This window comes from Geotrypetes seraphini, chromosome 10 (genome assembly GCF_902459505.1).
Source record: "Geotrypetes seraphini chromosome 10, aGeoSer1.1, whole genome shotgun sequence".
In the NCBI taxonomy this organism is placed as follows: Eukaryota; Metazoa; Chordata; class Amphibia; order Gymnophiona; family Dermophiidae; genus Geotrypetes; species Geotrypetes seraphini.
In genome coordinates, this window is record NC_047093.1 from 62456440 (window position 1) to 62474516 (window position 18077).

The following is an 18077-nucleotide window of genomic DNA, read 5'->3' on the forward strand; positions in this document are numbered from 1 at the left end:
CCTTCCTCTCTTCCTTTCTCTTTTTTTGCTCATGCTCTTCCTTCTTACATAAGCCCCTCACAACTCAAGCAGACCCAACACCCCCTTGTGTAATTGTGCACTTAAAATATTGTCAAGATTGGGGGGGGGGGTACAAGCTTGCAACTAAGGATACAGAAGTGAGGTAACTGTGCTTATTATTCACATTACTTACAGGGCAGGATTAATTCTTTGAGGGCCCCTAGGCACACAAGCACACTGGGACCCCCTGTCCCTGCCCCATCCCCATTTATCTGTTTTCTTCTTTACTTCTTTATTTCTACTTGTATTTCTTTTTTTTCTTTTTTTTATTAAAAACAAACAAAGATTAACATACCAGTGCACAGTTTTTCTTCTATGCAACCCTCCAATATCTGAACAAATCCCCCTTCCTTCCCTTCCCACCTACTTACCCAGGACTTTAACTCTGAACCCTCTCCATTCATATATACAAGTGTTAAAATATATTGTAAAGCAGTAATACTATCTGAAATATAAGTCTATATTAATAACCAAGTTTAAACGCCTCTCAACTGTCTCACTCTAGGTCAACCAACTGTAACCCATATGTATGTACAAACAACCAAATCTGTAACTCCTCTAGTATGTTCCATTCCATGTATGTTAACTTGTAACAAAACAGCAAGGCAAGCAGTCCACCAAAGAATCCAACATGAAACAAAAGAAGATCGGCAGAAAATAAGGCGATTCAAATCAGGTATATTCAAGATGCTCCCAAGAACCATGCCTAATGCATTTCACCAAACAAGGCTAGTCAACGCTAACAGAAAACCATGTCTTTCATACACACAGAACACACCTTTGCCTAGTATGGAATATTTAATCACAAACTAACTCCTTCCCCTTTTACAAAACTGTAGTGTGGTTTTTAGCCATGGTGGTAACAGCGCAGACGCTCATAGAATTCTGAGCATCAGAGCTGTCACCACCACAGCCGGCGCTAAAAAATGCTCCACAGTTTTGTAAAAGGGGGGATAAAATAGAAATATATAGACAAATGTAAATTGAACCACCAACAAGCTGGACTCTGCATACAATGCAACACCACAGAAAAAGTGATGCATGACCCCTAAAGTAAAACCCCCCCCAAAAGAAAAAAACCAAACATTTTTTTCTACCTTTGTCTTCTCTGGCTTCTGCTTTCTCATCTTCTTGTCATTCTCTTCCTTTCATCCTCTGTCTACCCTCTCTCTGCCTCTTCTATATGGCATCTTCTCTCCTATGCCCCTTCCAGAAACTGTATGCCTCCCCCTTCCATCTCTCCCTTCACCCCCATTGGTCTGGCATCCATCTTCTTCCCTTCCCTCCTTCAATGGTCTGGCATCTCTCTCTCCTCTCCTTCCCTTCCCCCCATGGTCTGGCATTTCACTCTCTCCTCTCCCTTCCCCCCACTTCCATCAGCATCTGCCCCCTTTCTTTCCCTCCAACCCAATTCCATTCAGTATCCTTCCCGCTTATGTATCTCTCTCCCCTTTCCATGCACACCAATTCCATCAGCTTCTGCCACCTTTCTCTCCCTCTACCACCCTTCCATACCACCCTGCCCCCTTTCTCTCCCTCCACCACCTTTCCATGCTCCCTTCTCTCTCCCTCCATACCAATGCAGGAAGGTCCCACGATGACTGCAACTCTCGACTCTGCTCAGGAAGAAGTAAGTGATGTTGGAGGGGGTGAGCCGGCAGACTCAGGGAGCTGTGGCAAGGTCCCGCGATGAATGCGTCTGCTGGTCTGCCCCCCTTCTTATATTTTTGGGGGATTTTTTGTTTGTATACTACTACACTGTGTTTGCCCTGATTATTCTGGGACAATTTTTGAATGCAGTTTTACTCGACCGGTGGGGGTAAACTCAGGTTTCTCTCAGCAGGCTCTTTGAGACCTTGAGTTTTTTACTGGGTTTCTCTCCCAGTCAGAGGAGCCTATGATTTAACTTTTGGAGCCTTTCATGGCTTATTGTCTCTGCTAGACGGTTCCGAGGCTCATTTTGCAATTTAAACGGTTCTTGTTCCCGTATGTAATCGGCTAAACATTATTCTGTCAAGTAAGGGTTTACATTAAGTAGTTAATTTTGACAGCAACACCATTTTTTGTATTATATTGCAGTATCGTGACATAAGTATCTTTCTGGGAAAACATTAGTCTAGGGTACTGTTTAGGTTTTGTAGAGGTGTACAGTGCTCTAAAAGTGTTTTGTGTCTAAACATATCAACTACCCAACTCTGCAAGTCTTCAGCTTAGTTATAGTCACTGTCTTCCGTCTTGACTGAACATGGTATTTATTACATAAAATGTCAGGAAGAGAGAGCTGCAAAAGTAGATTTTACTAGTTCCCTCTTAAAATGTTTGCCCCCCAAAAGAGAGAAAACAAGGAGGGCACTGGATGTGTTTTATGGGTAAGGGAAGAGGGACGATGGGAAGCCAGGGCTTATACCTGCCAGTAGACTGTCCTTGGCAATTCATTATCTTTCACTTTGTGCCATCGCAATAACCCTTTAAGCTTTTTCGTTTCAGCCTCATCGGCCATAGTGCATGAACATCTGCCCCAGTGATGGGCACACATCCATCTCTAAAGCGCTAGAAAAGGAGTAGGCAATTCCGATCCTTGAGAGCCACAGGCAGGTCAGGTTTTCAGGATATCCATAATAAATATGCATGAGATAATCTAATCTAATCCTTAAATTTATATATCGGGTCATCTTTTAAAAATAAAAGCTCAACTTGGTTTACATAAGATACTTAATAAAATGAAGGGTCAAACATAATTTACAAAAATAATAAAAACATTATAACAAAATCCACATTTCAATATAAATAACTGAAAAAATGTGTTTTTAAAAACTTTATGAAAGTTGGAAGAGATGAAAGAAGAAAAAATTCTAATCCCAACAGGAAGTTCATGCCAAATAGATGTGAAAATATATACAAAAGATCGAGAGATATAACCAAGGGATTTTATTCTTTTAAGAGATAGAAAAGATAATTTATACATCTGAGAAGTTCTAGACTTTATAGATCGTAATGAATTCAAAGGCCCAAAAATGCCATGTAAGATTTAAATATTATGCTTGCACATTTAAACTGAATTCTGAAACGGACTGGAAGCCAGTGAAGAGCTTTTAAGAGAAGAGAAACATGGTTAGCTGGAAACATCCAAGTTGGACTTAAACTTTTTTGTGTGTGGAAAATGCTTCTCATTATCACCATTTTAGGCATGGTGGGCATTTCTGGGTCTTTAGGCATTATGACATAATCCTGATCTCTCAAGTACCACTTCAGAGCTGGAGCCCCATGGCGCCAGAGATACAAGTCTATCACACAGAGCATTTTAACCAACAAGAAAGTAGTTTTATGAAAACATATGAGTCTTATAAAAAATATTGACCGCATCCCTGTGGTAGGGGTAAAGATGGGGGCGAAGGCAGAAAACCAGGACTTATCTAACAGGGAAAGTTTAAAATATAGTGTCGAGGTGACCTTGGTAGAAAACAAATAATGCAACTTTAAAATGCTAAAACTGTATAAAGCCCTGACTGATTATAATGTGTGGAGTAACAATAAGGATGAAGTTAGCAGTCTAACACATTGCTAATTCTATTACTCAAGAGTTTTCAATCAATTCAACATTTCAGGTTTATTTTGTTACATGAACACTTGATTAGAATGACTCATTTGTAAAGGAAAAAATTTAGTTTTGCCCTTTCTGGGCACACGTCAGGAGTTAAGTTGCTTTTTATGGCTATGGATGGCTGCAGTAGCGGTAAGTGATTTCCTGATCCAAAATGGGTAATCAATATTTGATTTTCTGTGTTGGTTTGTTGTTTTTTTTTTAACCCAGAGCTCATTTGCACTGAGTAGGAGCATTTATATTTAATTTGTCAACTGTGCATCTGGCTTCTATTGAATCTGATTAAAAGAAAATGGAAGACATAAATTAGAGTTTCAGTCAGAAGTTTGTTTCAAATAGTGATCTGATAGAAGGACACCGAGCTGGGCTGGAGACGAGAGGCGTCTCTCGTAAAACTGGCCAAACATTTGAGCTCTCTATGGACTCTGACTCAGGAGCACGGCACTCTATTTGCCTCATCCTGCAGCCGTTGGGCCTGGAAAACTCAGAAAAAAAGGCATTGGTTTAACACTGCAGCCTAGGTGTCCAATGGGTGGTGAGATGGTTGTGTCAATCCAGGGACCACAGCAGAAATATTCACACTACATTTCCTGTCAGATGAATCTGTAAATTCTGTTGCCCACCTTGCCACTGACCTATCATGTGAGATAGTACAAGGAGGACAAAAATGGAGATTACCGGCACTTTCTTCTAGCTATGATCAGAGCACTGACAAATATAATAATCTCTGCTTTGCTGGGGCTACTACTAATAATGTTAAGAACATAAGAATAGCCTTACTGAGTCAGACCAATGGTCCATCAAGCCCAGTAGGCCGTTCTCACGGTGGCCAATCCAGGTCACTAGTACCTGGCCAAAACCCAAGGAGTAGCAATAGTCCATGCTACCGATCCAGGGCAAGCAGTGGCTTCCCCCATGTTTTTCTCAATAACAGACTATGGACTTTTCCTCCAGGCAAGTTTCCAAGTTTATTTATAATTTAATATACCGATCATCTACATGTATCTGACCGGTTTACAATGCTAAAAGTATGGGGGACAAAAATCTAAACAAAATGAGGACGGGCTACTGGGCTTGATGGACCATTGGACTGACCCAGTAAGGCTATTCTTATGTTCTTATAAGAATGGTCAAATAGTTTGCTTGTTGAGAAATTATGTTTGACCCGTGTTTGGCTATGTCATGTGGAAAAGTTTTATGATGATATACTGTTGTATGACTGAAAGGTATGTCTTGTGTATTTATTTATGTATGTTTTTATAGAGTGACCCGCTAAGAATAGTAGGATGTAGCGAGTAATAAATTTTTAAATAAAAAAAACAAGTTCCTGGAATTAAAGTCCATATAAAATGATTAGCCAGGTAGATTTGGGAGAGCCATTGTTCCTCCTGGGAAATGAACTATGAGAAATAGATCTATTTTGGGGGGATTGTCAGATAGTTGTGACCTGGATTGGCTATCGCTGGAGACAGGATGCAAGGCTCGATAGAGCTTGGCCTGACTCAGTGTGGCTTTTCTAAAGAAAAATTCCATACACGGCCAAACTTTTGCATCCCCACTTGAGTTACTCACTCTTAGGATATATTACTCTCCCTCCTTCCTCTTTCTGAAGTGAAATGTGTAGATATAAAGGAATTTGCTCTTTTCTCGGTGACGGGACTAAATCGCGCGAGACAATGGCGCGCCAACAACTAAGCACAGGCAACTGAACGCAAGGTTGACGGTGCGCCGAAGAAAAGCACTATTTTAAAGGGTTCCGACGGGGGTGTGGGGGGGGAACCCGCTGGCGTTGTGGGGGGTTTGGGGCGTTGTAACCCCCCATATTATACTTAAAACTGAACCTTTTCCCTAAAAAACAGGCAAAAAGTTCGGTTTCAAGTATAATGAGGGGGGTTACAACCCCCCAAACCCCCCACAACACCAGCGCGATGTCTGTTAAGTAAAATAGGGGGGTTCCCCACCAACACCCCCCGTCGGAACCCTTTAAAATAGTGCTTTTCTTTGGCGCGCCGTCAACCTTGCGCTCAGTTGTCTGCGCGCCGTTGTCTCGCGCGATTTTGTCTATGAACCCTTTTCTCATCTTAGGAGATAGGGCATATGCAGGACTCTTTGGCCTAAGGAAGGTTATGTAAACCTTGGCTTTTTGAACATTGCTAACTCTGTATGGAAAATTTTAGAATACATGTTTGGTTAGCTTCATATTTACATTTTGTTTTTACTTGTATTTGCTTATGATATGTTTGTATTGATCGTATAGGACACATTTGTATAATCAAAGGTAGATTCCACATCAACTAAACTTCTATACTGAATAATAGTGATTTGTAAAGGCAAGAGTTATTACACCTAATTGATATGTGCACTCTTCATATGTCATTACATTAATGTTTCATGGACCCAGAGCCATACCAAGCTTCTAAACAGATCAGATCTTGGAACTTGCAAACCCTGATTTTTCTCCCTTCTCTTATTATCTCCCTCAGACTACTGCATCCTAATTCTTGTTGGTCTCCCATGGGATCATCTTTCCTCACTGTGAACTGTGCAAAATACAACTGATTCACTAAATCTTCCTTTAGCATTAAAATGAGCAAGTTACCCCTCCTTGTATTATTTCAACTGGCTTCCTGATTGCCTCTGCATTCAGTTCCAACTCCTATTGCTCATCTACAAATGAATTCACTCTACAGCTCCTCATTACTTATCTTCTCTGTCCCTACTTGCTTCCACCTGAACTCCATTAATCTGGCAAGGTGCTCTTATTTGTACCCTTTACCTCTATTCATAATTCCTAGCTCAGCTCTTTCAACCCTGCTGCACTATTTATCTTTTTAACATTTTTATAAGCGATATTGCTGAAGGGCTGTCAGGTAAGATTTGCCTCTTTGTGGATGATACTAAAATCTGCAATAGAGTGGACACCCTGGAGAGTGTGAATAACATGAAGAAAGACCTAGCGAAGCTTTAAGAATGGTCCATAATTTGGTAGCTAAAATTTAATGCTAAGACAAGCAAGGTCATGCATTTCATCAGCAAAAGCCTGAAGGAACGGTACAGTTTAGGGGGTGAAGAGCTTATGTGCACGACAGAAAAGCGGAATTTGGGTATGATTGTATAGGAAGAGGTATGGCCAGTAAGAAAAAGGAGGTATTGATTCCCCTGTATAAGACTCTGGTGAGACCTCATTTAGAATATTGCGTACAATTCTGGAGGCCACACCTTCAAAAAGATATAAAAAGGATGGAGTTAGTCGAGAGGAAGGCTACCAAAATGGTGTATAAGGCATACTCAATATGTATACTTTGGAGGAAAGACGGGAGAGGGGAGATATGATAGAGATGTTTAAATACCTATGTGACATAAATGTGCATGAGTCAAGTCTCTTTCATTTGAAAGGAAGCTCTGGAATGAGAAAACACAGGATGAAGTAAGGCTCAGGAGTAATCTAAGGAAATACTTTTTTACAGACAGGGTGGTAGATACACGGAACAGTCTCCTGGAAGAGGTGATGGAGACAGAGACTGTGTCTGAATTCAGGAAAGTGTGGGATAGGCACGTGGGATCTCTTACAGAGGGAACGAAATAATGGTTACTGCGGATGGGCAGACTGGAAGGGCCATTTGGCCTTTATCTGCCAACATGTTCCTATATTTCTATCATGTTCACAGTCTGATCATTTTCAAATCAAGTCTAAAACTCACCTTTCCAAAGGTCGCTTTTACATCTTGACCATTTCTCAATCATACATTCTCCTAGAATATGCTCTTTGTTATGCATGTGTGTCTTGACTCAACTGTAAGCTCTATGAAGAAGGGAAGGTCTCTTACATGTGTCAATATAATACTGTGTATAGCTAAGAATAAAGAATAGCCTTAGGCTATCAAGCTCAGTAGCCCGTACTCACGGTGGCTAATCCAGGTCCCTAGTACCTGGCCAAAACCCAAGGTGTAGCAATATTCCATTATCTCAGAGTAAGCAAGATTCCGGAACCCCAAAGAGTAGCAACATTCCATGCGGAATCAAAGAGTAGCAACATTCCATGCGGAATCAAAGAGTAGCAACATTCCATGCTACCGATCCAGGGCAAGCAGTGGCTTCCCCCATGTCTCTTTCAATAACAGACTATGGACTAGTAGCATTTTAGAAATGATAAGCTGTAGTAGTAATTAAAGAAAAACACAGGAAGGCCAAAAAACAAACAAACTACCAAGAAGTAGCCAGGACTCTACTCAAAGTCACTCTGATATCTGGCTTTGGGTAATTGTTTAGTATTCTAGGTCACACCACTCACAAAATGGATTTAAAAGTTAAAAGCAACAACTGTGGGCCTCTTTTACAAAGGCGTGCTAAGCATTTTAGCGTGGATTTGGCGATCGCTGAATCAATGCATGCGCTAACCGCAAACGTGTCCATAGGATAACATGCACACGTTAGCGTTTAGCGCATGTTTAGTTTCAAGTTTATTTAAGATTTCATATACTGCCCAATCAGTCTTCTAGGCGGTGTACAATGTCATAAAAACATGTATCGACTAAAAAACATATTTAAAATCACATCATTAAAAACAATGATAGTTATTAAAAATATTTAAAAACAAACAGGAACAAAAGGAAAAAGGGCAAGAACTGCAATGATCAAGTAGAAAGAAAAACATATAGGGGAAAGCAAAACATATAGGGGACGTTTAGCGCACGATAATATTTACCGCACGTGAAAAAGCATAGCGCACCTTTGTAAAAGAGGGGGTTTGTCTATAAGCAATGACAGGATGTGTACCATATCGCTGTAAAAGACAATCAGCTTCACATTAAGAGCCCTATCACTTGCACCTGGGACCATTTTGTCCTTTGAAAATGTGGGAAAAGAAGGAGTCTCAGGAGATATTCACACATCCAAAGCAGCTTGGTTGAAGAGTGGCACAAGAATGAACCCCAAAAAGGATAGTTTCCTGGTCTTCTGGCCTCAAGAAATCATTGTAACTTCAAAGGTGATTGGTAACACAGTCAGAAAATATGCTAGGAGCATGTCCTCTTGAAAGGCTTTGTGCGAGGATGTCCCCCCTCCCATGAAAATCCTTCTGATGTTACCTTAGTCACTCCTTCCTACCCACATATGAAGGGCAAGCCAGGACTGGATTTATGTATAAGACATCAAAATAACAGCTTAGGGACTCAAATGACAAGGGGCCTCTTGCTTCACTGCAAGGAGCACTTACAATTTACTTCCCACTTAATGGAGGGGGGCTTCTTAAATGTTTCAGCTTAGAGATCACTGTACACATAACTGTGGTTCTCCTAGGACAAGCAGGATGAGTCAGCCACATATGGGTGTTGTCCCAACAGCTCCCAATTTGTCCTAGGAGAACGTGTAGTTACTTACCTGTAACGTAGGTTCTCCGTGGAAAGCAGGATAGTCAGCCACACAACCATGTGTGGCTGACTATCCTGCTGTCCACGGAGAACCTACGTTACAGGTAAGTAACTACACTCCTTGGCTGTAGCCCCCAAGGTGACCAAAGCTCAGACCTGCCCAGCAAGAACTCTTGACTAGAACTGGAAGAAAGAGATGTGAACATAACAGAATAGACCTCTAATGAGAAATGTTGTCTGCCTACCGGCCGAGACATCTGCACTCTGACATCACTGGCATCCAGTGGCATTGCTCCAGCATCCTGGGAGTTTTTCTGAAAACCAAAACGACTTTCTCGATATTTCCTGCTTCTTAAAGGTATAGACAGAAAGTCCCTTCCAGTTATCTTAAAATCTCCCATGTGGTGACTGTCCCCATTCTGGTCCTGAAAAAAAATGAGCGTACATAGACCTCGTTACTTTTCATACATTCTTTTTTATTGGTTAATATTTGTATTTATTTGTTTAAACTCTTGCTATACTGCAATTTCGTAAAGGGTCAAAGACGTGGGCAATCTAAAACAAAAAGGTAGAAAGGAACTCTAAATATATTCTATTTAAACAAAAAGTTATACATTCAAGTTGAATATGCACACAGATACAAAAAATAAAAATCAGTGGCACAGAAGTCAGAATGGGGACATGAAAATTACTCCGCTCTTGCTATATCATTTACAAGTATATTTAGGAAGGTCAAAGCGTACTTGGATTCAGAAGGTACCAAGATTAACCTTTCTGCTCCCACAGATGCATTGTAGAGAAGACCCTGGTTTGGTGTTTTTATCAGGACCCTGTTAATTTTAATGATATGGATCTTCCTAAAAGCCTGCTTCAACACTGGTTCAATACTGGCTTCGAGGATAGAATGCTCCATAAGTCCTGGCTGGTGTATTAGTTAAATACTGTCTCAGAGGGAAGGATGCTCTGTAACCCCAAGCTAGGGAAATGATGTTGGTTTGATGATTCAATGCACTATTTTAGAACGGACTTAAAGGGAACTGTGTTCCTGTACTACCTTACTGAGGAGCATTCAGTACTGTGGTCAAAAGCATAACATGTTATCCAGAACAAACAACATCAGCAATGGAGAGTTAGCCTAATGGTTAGAATAGCACCTTGACAACCAGGGAAGCCAGGGTTTGAATCCTACCGACATTCCTTGTGACCTTGGGTAAGTTACTTTACCCTCCATTGCTTCAGATACAAACTTAGATGGCAAGCCCTCTGGGAACACAGAAATACCTACTGTGCCAGAATGTAACACCTTGAGCTACCAGTGAAAATTGAATTGTGAGCTGAATTGAAATATATAAACAAAAAATGCAGCCAAAAGAAATGACTCACCCGCACATATACACTTCCCAGTTCTCATCCTAGGTCTGCTGCTCACAGCAGTATATCATGGAACCTTTGCCCAAGTAGGGGCTGACTGGAAGAGACTTCTAGGCCTGCGCTGGCTGGAATTTCTTCTGGCTCAGAGCTGAGTGCAGAAGTAACATTTCTATAGTGTACACTAATGATGCTGAATCTGCTTATTGCCCTCCTTAGTCACCAGCTGCTCTGCATCTCCCAGGACAGGTTATCAAGGAGAAAAACGTTTCTATCGGAGATACCTTGCAGGCCAGTTTTACAAATGACAAATTGCAAACAGCCTCTCATTTTCCTAATGTCTATTAATTTAAGGCCAGGGCAGCTGTTCCAGTACACTACAAACCCTCTTCACTTAAACTGGCTGCTAGTCATATCTGCTAATTACTGGCTGCCCTCTTCTTGAACTCGGATAACAGGTTTTTAAAATCTAGGTGGAATGAAGAGCTGTCTGAATTCATTCTCTGCCAGTTACTCAGTGTATGACCTTAAGGTCATCTGATGTCCTTCCCAACAACCTACTTAACCTCAATGAAACCTCTAGAGCTCTCCTTTGTTCAGTCCTGGCAGAAGACGTAATTGTTGCCTAATCTGCCTCCTCCACCAGTGGCTACACCTATTTTCCCATAGAAACATGACAGCAGATAAAGGCCAAATGGCCCATCCACTAGCTCCTCCTTTCCCTATTGGCTAAGACTCTTTACACCTGCATTGTGAAGTCATAGATCATTATGGTTACAGAAACAGAGAAACATGACAGCAGATAAAGGCCAAATGGCCCATCCACTAGCTTCTCCTTTCCGTATTGGCTAAGGCTCTTTACACCTGCATTGTGAGGTCATAGAGCATTATGGTTATAGAAACAGAGAAACATGATGGCAGTCTGCCCATCCATAGCATCCACTATCTCTGCCTCTCCCTATGAGATGTTTGGTGCTTTACAGTGCAGGGATGTAGACAGAATAGAAGCATTGTACGAATGTGACTAGCTTAGCTTAACTTTTCTCAGCTCCCTTTTACATAAAGAGCCTTTGGTTCTTGCCTTTTCTACAGAAAACTTCAACAGGTCCAAGCTGTCCATGCTGTTTTGTTGAGTCTTCTTTGGTCTGGCACCTAGAAAGAAAAAGAACCATTTTATTCCATAATTCTTCTCAATATCTCTCTATATTAAAAAAAAAAAAAACTTATTCAACTATTTGTCTCTCTCTGTCTCTCGCTCATGCTGAGGTTTACATAACATTCTATAGTCCCGCATAAGCCCTAGATAAAATTAGCTGGCTGTAAACCGCAGACACTACTTAGTGGATATGTTGCAGTATATCAAGAATTGTAATAAGTCCCTCCATGATTAAGCTGTGCAATTTATTGCCATAAAACATGGTTGAGGCTTGTAGTATAGTTTAAAAACTGCTCAAGGTCTTGGAATACAGCTCCATAGATAATATGTTAGCCATGTAGATTTAGGTATCTCCACTGCTTACTGTCAGGTGAAGGAAATCTAAACATACTTTCCCACTCGGATCTGCTAGGTACTATGTTTTAATTCATATATTGTTTTGGATTAATTTACACCTTTTTTTAGTAGTTGCTCCAGGTACATTAGGTATTTTGCTGTCCCCATTGAGCCCTACAATCTACTTACTACTAATCATTTCTATAGTGCTATTAGACATATATAGTGCTGTACAACAAAACATAGAAGAGATAGTCCCTGCTCTAAAGAGCTTACAATCTAGTCAACACAGACAAACTGGTCAAGAAGGTGCATCAATGCACATTGCTCATGAGGGGGAATTACATTGGGAATGATAAAAAGATATTGGTGCTTAGCAGGCAGCTTGTTCCAGGCATACAGTGCAGCAAAGTAAAAGGGATGGAGTCTGGAGCTGGTCATAGAAGAGAAGGGTACAGATAAGAGAGACTTATCCAATGCGTGGAGTGTCTTGGGGGGGGGGGGGGGAGTGTGTTTAGAGATGAGAGTGGAGAGATACTGAGGAGCTTCTGAGTGTCATGGACTGGTCACTGATGAGACAAGCTGCTGGGCTCAGTGGATCACTGATTTGACTCGGCATAATACAGTATTCTTATTCCAGATGCTAAATATTGAGCGATAAAATGTCAAACCAATTCTTCTAAGCTACACCCTTTGGGCTCAGAAGGACCTTATTGAAGAGGCCCTCTCTCAAACAGGTGCAGTTAGCCCACAACAATGCTCAATCATTTTTATGTCTAGCCCTTACACTTTGGAAAATTACATCTAGGAAAATCTTGTCACATGACAATTATTGCATCTTCTATCTGTCTTTGAAGAAGTGGCTTGTCACACTGGTTGTTGCTGTTGGGGAATATTTTACCTGTGTTACAGTACATGTATGTATATATATATATATATATATATAGTGGTACCTCAGAATCCAAATGCTTTGGAATCCAAACTTTTTTTTGTAGTAAATTTTGCCCCAGAATCTGAATTCTGCTTTGGAATCCGAACACCCTGCACATTGTATGAGTGTATTTCTGCCCCTAAAATCCAGTGTAATTACTGTTAAAATTTGAGTTTGTGGGACCCAGGAACGGGTCTATTATTTTCAATGGGAAAAATTGTCTTGGAACTCAAACGTTTTGGAACTCGAATGGGGTTCTGGAACGAATTAGGTTTGGATTCCAAGGCATCACTGTAGATACATACAGTCAAACCTCAGTTTGCGAGTAACGCGGTTTGCGAGTGTTTTGCAAGATGAGCAAAACATTTTCGCAAATCGTGACTCACAAAACGAGCATTGACTCAATTTACGAGTCCCCCCGCCCGCAAACTCCCCCCCTCCCCCCCGTGAACCGGCATCACCCCCCCTCGCGAATGCCCGCCTCCCCCCGCGAACCGGTATCCTCCGCCCGCCCAAACTGAAGGCTTACCCCCCAATCTGGCACGGCACGCAGCACCAACCCACAGGAGGTGCCGGTGCCCGAAGATCCTGCCTCTTCCCGGACTGGACCTTGAGTATCTGCGCATGCTCAAGGCCTTCTGGCTCCCGCCTCTCTCCGAGACTCTATAGCCCACAACCTCCTTACCAACCTCTCATTGAAACATATCAGCACAATGAGGACTACAATTTTCTCTTTGGAACAGTATCCCAAAATTTACTTACGTGAAAAAACAACTCTTGCCAATTTTAAGGTGAAGTTAAAGACATTTCTTTTCCTTGATGCTTTTACAACTTAAACTGTCCACCCTGTTTAACATCTACCTTGCCTCCCTAGGAAACCTCTTCCAGAGCCTAAAGCTCAAATTCTTCATCTTCGTGGACGACATCACCACAGTCATTCCGCTATCCTGCTTTACATCAGAGCTGCTAAATTCTCTATCATTTATTCTAAATCAGGTTGAACTTTGGATGTCAGTGTTTAGATTAAAGTTAAATTCAGAAAAAACTAAATTTTTCTTGGCAGCTCCAAATGACAAAATCAAGGAAACTACGTTACATGTGAATGGGCTGGATTATTGTATTGAGCAATCCTTAAAAACACTAGGAATCACTTTAGACAAGCATCTCACTCTGGAGAAACACTCTGACCTAGTATTTAAGAAAAGTATCTCGGTGCTTTGGAAACTCCGCACCATAAAAAAGTACTTTGATGACGCCTCTTTTCGGCTGTTGGTGCAATCTTCTATTCTGAGTGTTCTGGATTACTGTAACATCATATACCTAGGTGCCTTCAAGAAAATCACCAGGAAGTTGAGGTTGGTCCAAAATACTGCTGTCCGTCTCATCTTTGGCCTGAAGAAATGGGAACACATCACCCTTTCTACAACAAGTTGCACTGGCTGCCGTTCGAATCCAGAGTTCTATTTAAGTTCTCATGTATCTGCTACAAAACAGTATTCGGTATGTCACCGAATTATCTTTACCCTCACTTCAACCAGAGTTACAACAATAAGAGCTCCCGCAGAATAAATCTGTTCGCTTTTCCCTCACTAAAATCGTGTCATCTTAAAAGATTCTTCGAAAGAACCTTCTCTTTTCAAGCGGCTAAACTAAATTCATGATTCGCCCAATTGTGCTTGATGCCTCTTCATATCTCAATTTTAGAAAGCAGGTTAAAACTCAACTATTCAACAGACCGAATCCTTAACGTACTTCATCACTATCTCCTCTCATCCTTTTAAGATTGTTGCTCCCTCCTTATGGCTTGTATGTATTTTTCCTTCACTTAAATTGTATGTATATACTTATTGAATGTATTTTTTTTCCTTCACTTAAATTGTAGATGTATAACTAGTTTGACTTCTATGATTGCTTTGTTTTTGGTTTTTTTTTTCCAATCTCAATTGCATTGTTTGTATTTCATCTAACTGCTGTGAACCGCCTAGAACTCCCTGGGTATGGCGGTATACAAAAATAAAATTATTATTATTATTATTTTAAGGACGACTTAGATTCAAGAAAAGTTTTACCTTCAGTTCCCCCTCCCTTTGTCATTCTTTCACTTATGTGTTCTCTTTCTCTCTATCAATTGTACCCTTCTTTCCTTTTGTTCCTGTTCATCAATGTCTCTAAATATTGTCATTTCCCCTGGTTTGTTTTTATTGTATTTTATTTGGCGCATTGTAGAAGGTTTGTTTGGGTAGTATAAGAAATTTTTAAATAAACTTGAAACTTGATAAACTTCACAATTTGTGCATTTAAATTTATAGAATTCCCGCACTTGTGTGCATAAGTGCAAGGTGAGAGAGCTCAGTGCTTTTCTATAAATGATGCGCCTAATTCACAGCACACTTACACCCCCCCCCACCCCTTTTATAAAACCGTCGTGCAGTTTTTAGCTCCGGCCGTGTCGGTAACAGCTCCAATGCTCTTAAATTCTATTGAGCACTAGAGCTGTTTCCTCCATGGCTGGCGCTAAAAACCATACTACGGTTTTGTAAAAGGGGTGGTTAGTGTAAATGCATGAGGGTGTTCTTAGGGAAAGAACATAGGCGGAGCACAAGCACTACCAACATTTACACATGTAACTTACAGAATATATAAGACTAATCTTTAAGCCCGTTACATTAACGGGTGCTAGAATAGATGTGTGTCTGTCTTTCTGTCTCTCTCTCTCTCTCCTTGGCCGCTGTCTGTGTGTCTTTCTGTCTCTCTCTCCTTGGCCGCTGTCTGTCTGTCTTTATGTGTCTCTCTCTCTCTCCTTGGCCGCTGTCTGTTTTTCTGTCTCTTTCTCTCTCTCTCGTTGGCCGCTTTCTGTCTCTCTCTTTCTCTCTCCTTGGCTGCTGTCTGTGTGTCTGCCTGTCTTTCTATCTCTTTCTCTCTCTCTCGTTGGCCACTGTCTGTCTTTCTGTCTCTTTCTCTCTCCTTGGCCGCTGTCTGTGTGTCTGTCTTTCTTTCTGTCTCTTTCTCTCTCTCTCGTTGGCCACTGTCTGTCTTTCTGTCTCTCTCTCTCTCTCTCTCTTTCTCCTTGGCCGCTGACTGTGTGTCTTTCTGGCTCTCTCTCCTTGGCCGCTGTCTGTCTGTCTTTATGTGTCTCTCTCTCTCTCCTTGGCTGCTGTCTGTTTTTCTGTCTCTTTCTCTCTCTCTCGTTGGCCGCTGTCTGTCTTTCTGTCTCTCTCTTTCTCTCTCCTTCGCCGCTGTCTGTGTGTCTGCCTGTCTTTCTATCTCTTTCTCTCTCTCTCGTTGGCCACTGTCTGTCTTTCTGTCTCTTTCTCTCTCCTTGGCCGCTGTCTGTGTGTCTGTCTTTCTTTCTGTCTCTTTCTCTCTCTCTCATTGGCCACTGTCTGTCTTTCTGTCTCTCTCTCTCTCTCTCTTTCTCCTTGGCCGCTGTCTGTGTGTCTGCCTGTCTTTCTGTCTCTTTCTCTCTCTCTCGGCTGCTGTCTGTCTTTCTGTCTCTTTCTCTCTCTCTCTCATTGGCCGCTGTCTGTGTGTCTGTCTGTCTCTTCCCCTCCCTCCTGTTTCCCGCCTGCGCCCCGCTCACCTTCCTTTTGCCGCCCCCGACCCCACCTCCCTCTCTGCTGCAGCGCCACCAGCCTCCAGTGCCATGGCAGCGAATAAACAAATCCTCATCCTGCTCAGAGGTAAGGGGTGTTGGTTCACCGCCAGGCGAGGAGAGAGTGCGGCTCCTGCGAGCTGCAATGGTGCTCTGATCCAGAGGGGAGAGTGGAGGCAAAGGAGAAGGCCATGCGATTAGGGAGCTGCAGTGGTTGTGGCCTTCCCTCCCGTAGCTCGGTCGCCACCGCTGCCTCCTTCTCTCCCCGATGTCAGCTCCGAACGTGTGCACGCGCTCCGAACGTCCACGTTCCCCGAACGTCCATGTACCGCAATCTAACAGTCTGCCAGCCAGGGAGCTATAGATCAGGGAACATGCAGGTAGGAGTGCGCATTCGCGCTTAGGGTTTTATTATTAGTGATGCACACTGAAGGTCCGCATTTAGACATGTGTAGGCGTGCTTAATATAGGTGCATTAATGCTGATTTACACTAGTATTCTCTAATAGAATCTTGGTGCCCAGGTGCCATTACAGAATTAGGGGATGATTCTATAAATGGCGCCTAAATCAGCTGGTGCCTAGAAAAATGGTGCCAGTCACATGTCAATCATGCTTAGGCGCTGTTTACATAATTGCAGAGAATGGTGCCTATGTAAAAACTTAGGCGCCTGAAATGTAGGCCAGGGTTTTAAAAACCTACATTTCAGACACCTAAGTGTTTGGAGAATCACGCTTAGCAGCACTTAGGTCACACTCTGCACACAGAAATGCCCACTTAGGCATTAGGCACCGCTAAGCACCATACAACAGAATTGTATAAGCGCCTATCACCTAATTAATTTTTTTTTAAACCAATTATTGAGGCTATTACAGGGATTTTGCCAATTAGCCCCCATTTTTACAAAAGCATAGCGTGGTTTTTAGCGCCGGCCACGGTGGTAACAGCTCCTATTCTCATAGGAAGACTATGTTACTGCCACGGCTTGTGCTAAAAAAACGCGCTATGCTTTTATAAAAGGGGAGGTTAGGTGACTTTATCCACTTGTGTGTATAAGCGCGAGATGAGAGCTCAGTGATATTCTATAAATAATGCTCAGGGACTGCCTCCTTATTGTATACAGCGTATGTTGGATAATGTATTTAGATTTGGTATACCTTAAAACATAAGAACATAAGAATTGCCGCTGCTGGGTCAGACCAGTGGTCCATTGTGCCCAGAGGTCCGCTCATGCGGCAGCCCCTAGGTCAAAGACCAGTGCTCTAAATGAGCCCAGCTTCACCTGCGAACTTTCCAGTTGAGTAGGAACTTGTCTAACTTTGTCTTGAATCCCTGGAGGGTATTTTCCCCTACGACAGACTTGGGAAGAGTGTTCCAGTTTTCTACCACTCTCTGGGTGAAGAAGAACTTCCTTATGTTCATACGGAATCTATCCTCTTTCCAACTTTAGAGAGTACCCTCTCGTTCTCCCTTCCTTGGAGAGGGTGAACAACCTGTCTTTATCTACTAAGTCTATTCCCTTCAGTATCTTGAATGTTTTGATCATGTCCCCTCTCAATCTCCTCTTTTCGAGGGAGAAGAGGCCCAGTTTCTCTAATCTCTCGCTTTACGGTAACTCCTCCAGCTCCATTTTAATCGCTTTTCTCTGGACCGTTTCGAGTAACA

At 42.0% G+C, this 18077-nt stretch overlaps 1 protein-coding gene across 1 annotated transcript in view; it reads right to left on the reverse strand.

Moving 5' to 3' along the window:
- The window catches only part of GPSM1 (G protein signaling modulator 1), a 283173-nt gene that overhangs the window by 87098 nt on the left and 177998 nt on the right, over positions 1 to 18077 (reverse strand). The window contains exons 10-11 of the mRNA XM_033962239.1: positions 11480 to 11550; positions 9276 to 9455 (exon numbers count right to left, since the gene is read on the reverse strand). Of these exons, the coding sequence (XP_033818130.1) occupies positions 9276 to 9455; positions 11480 to 11550 (251 nt within the window). The remainder of the gene's footprint in view (positions 1 to 9275; positions 9456 to 11479; positions 11551 to 18077) is intronic.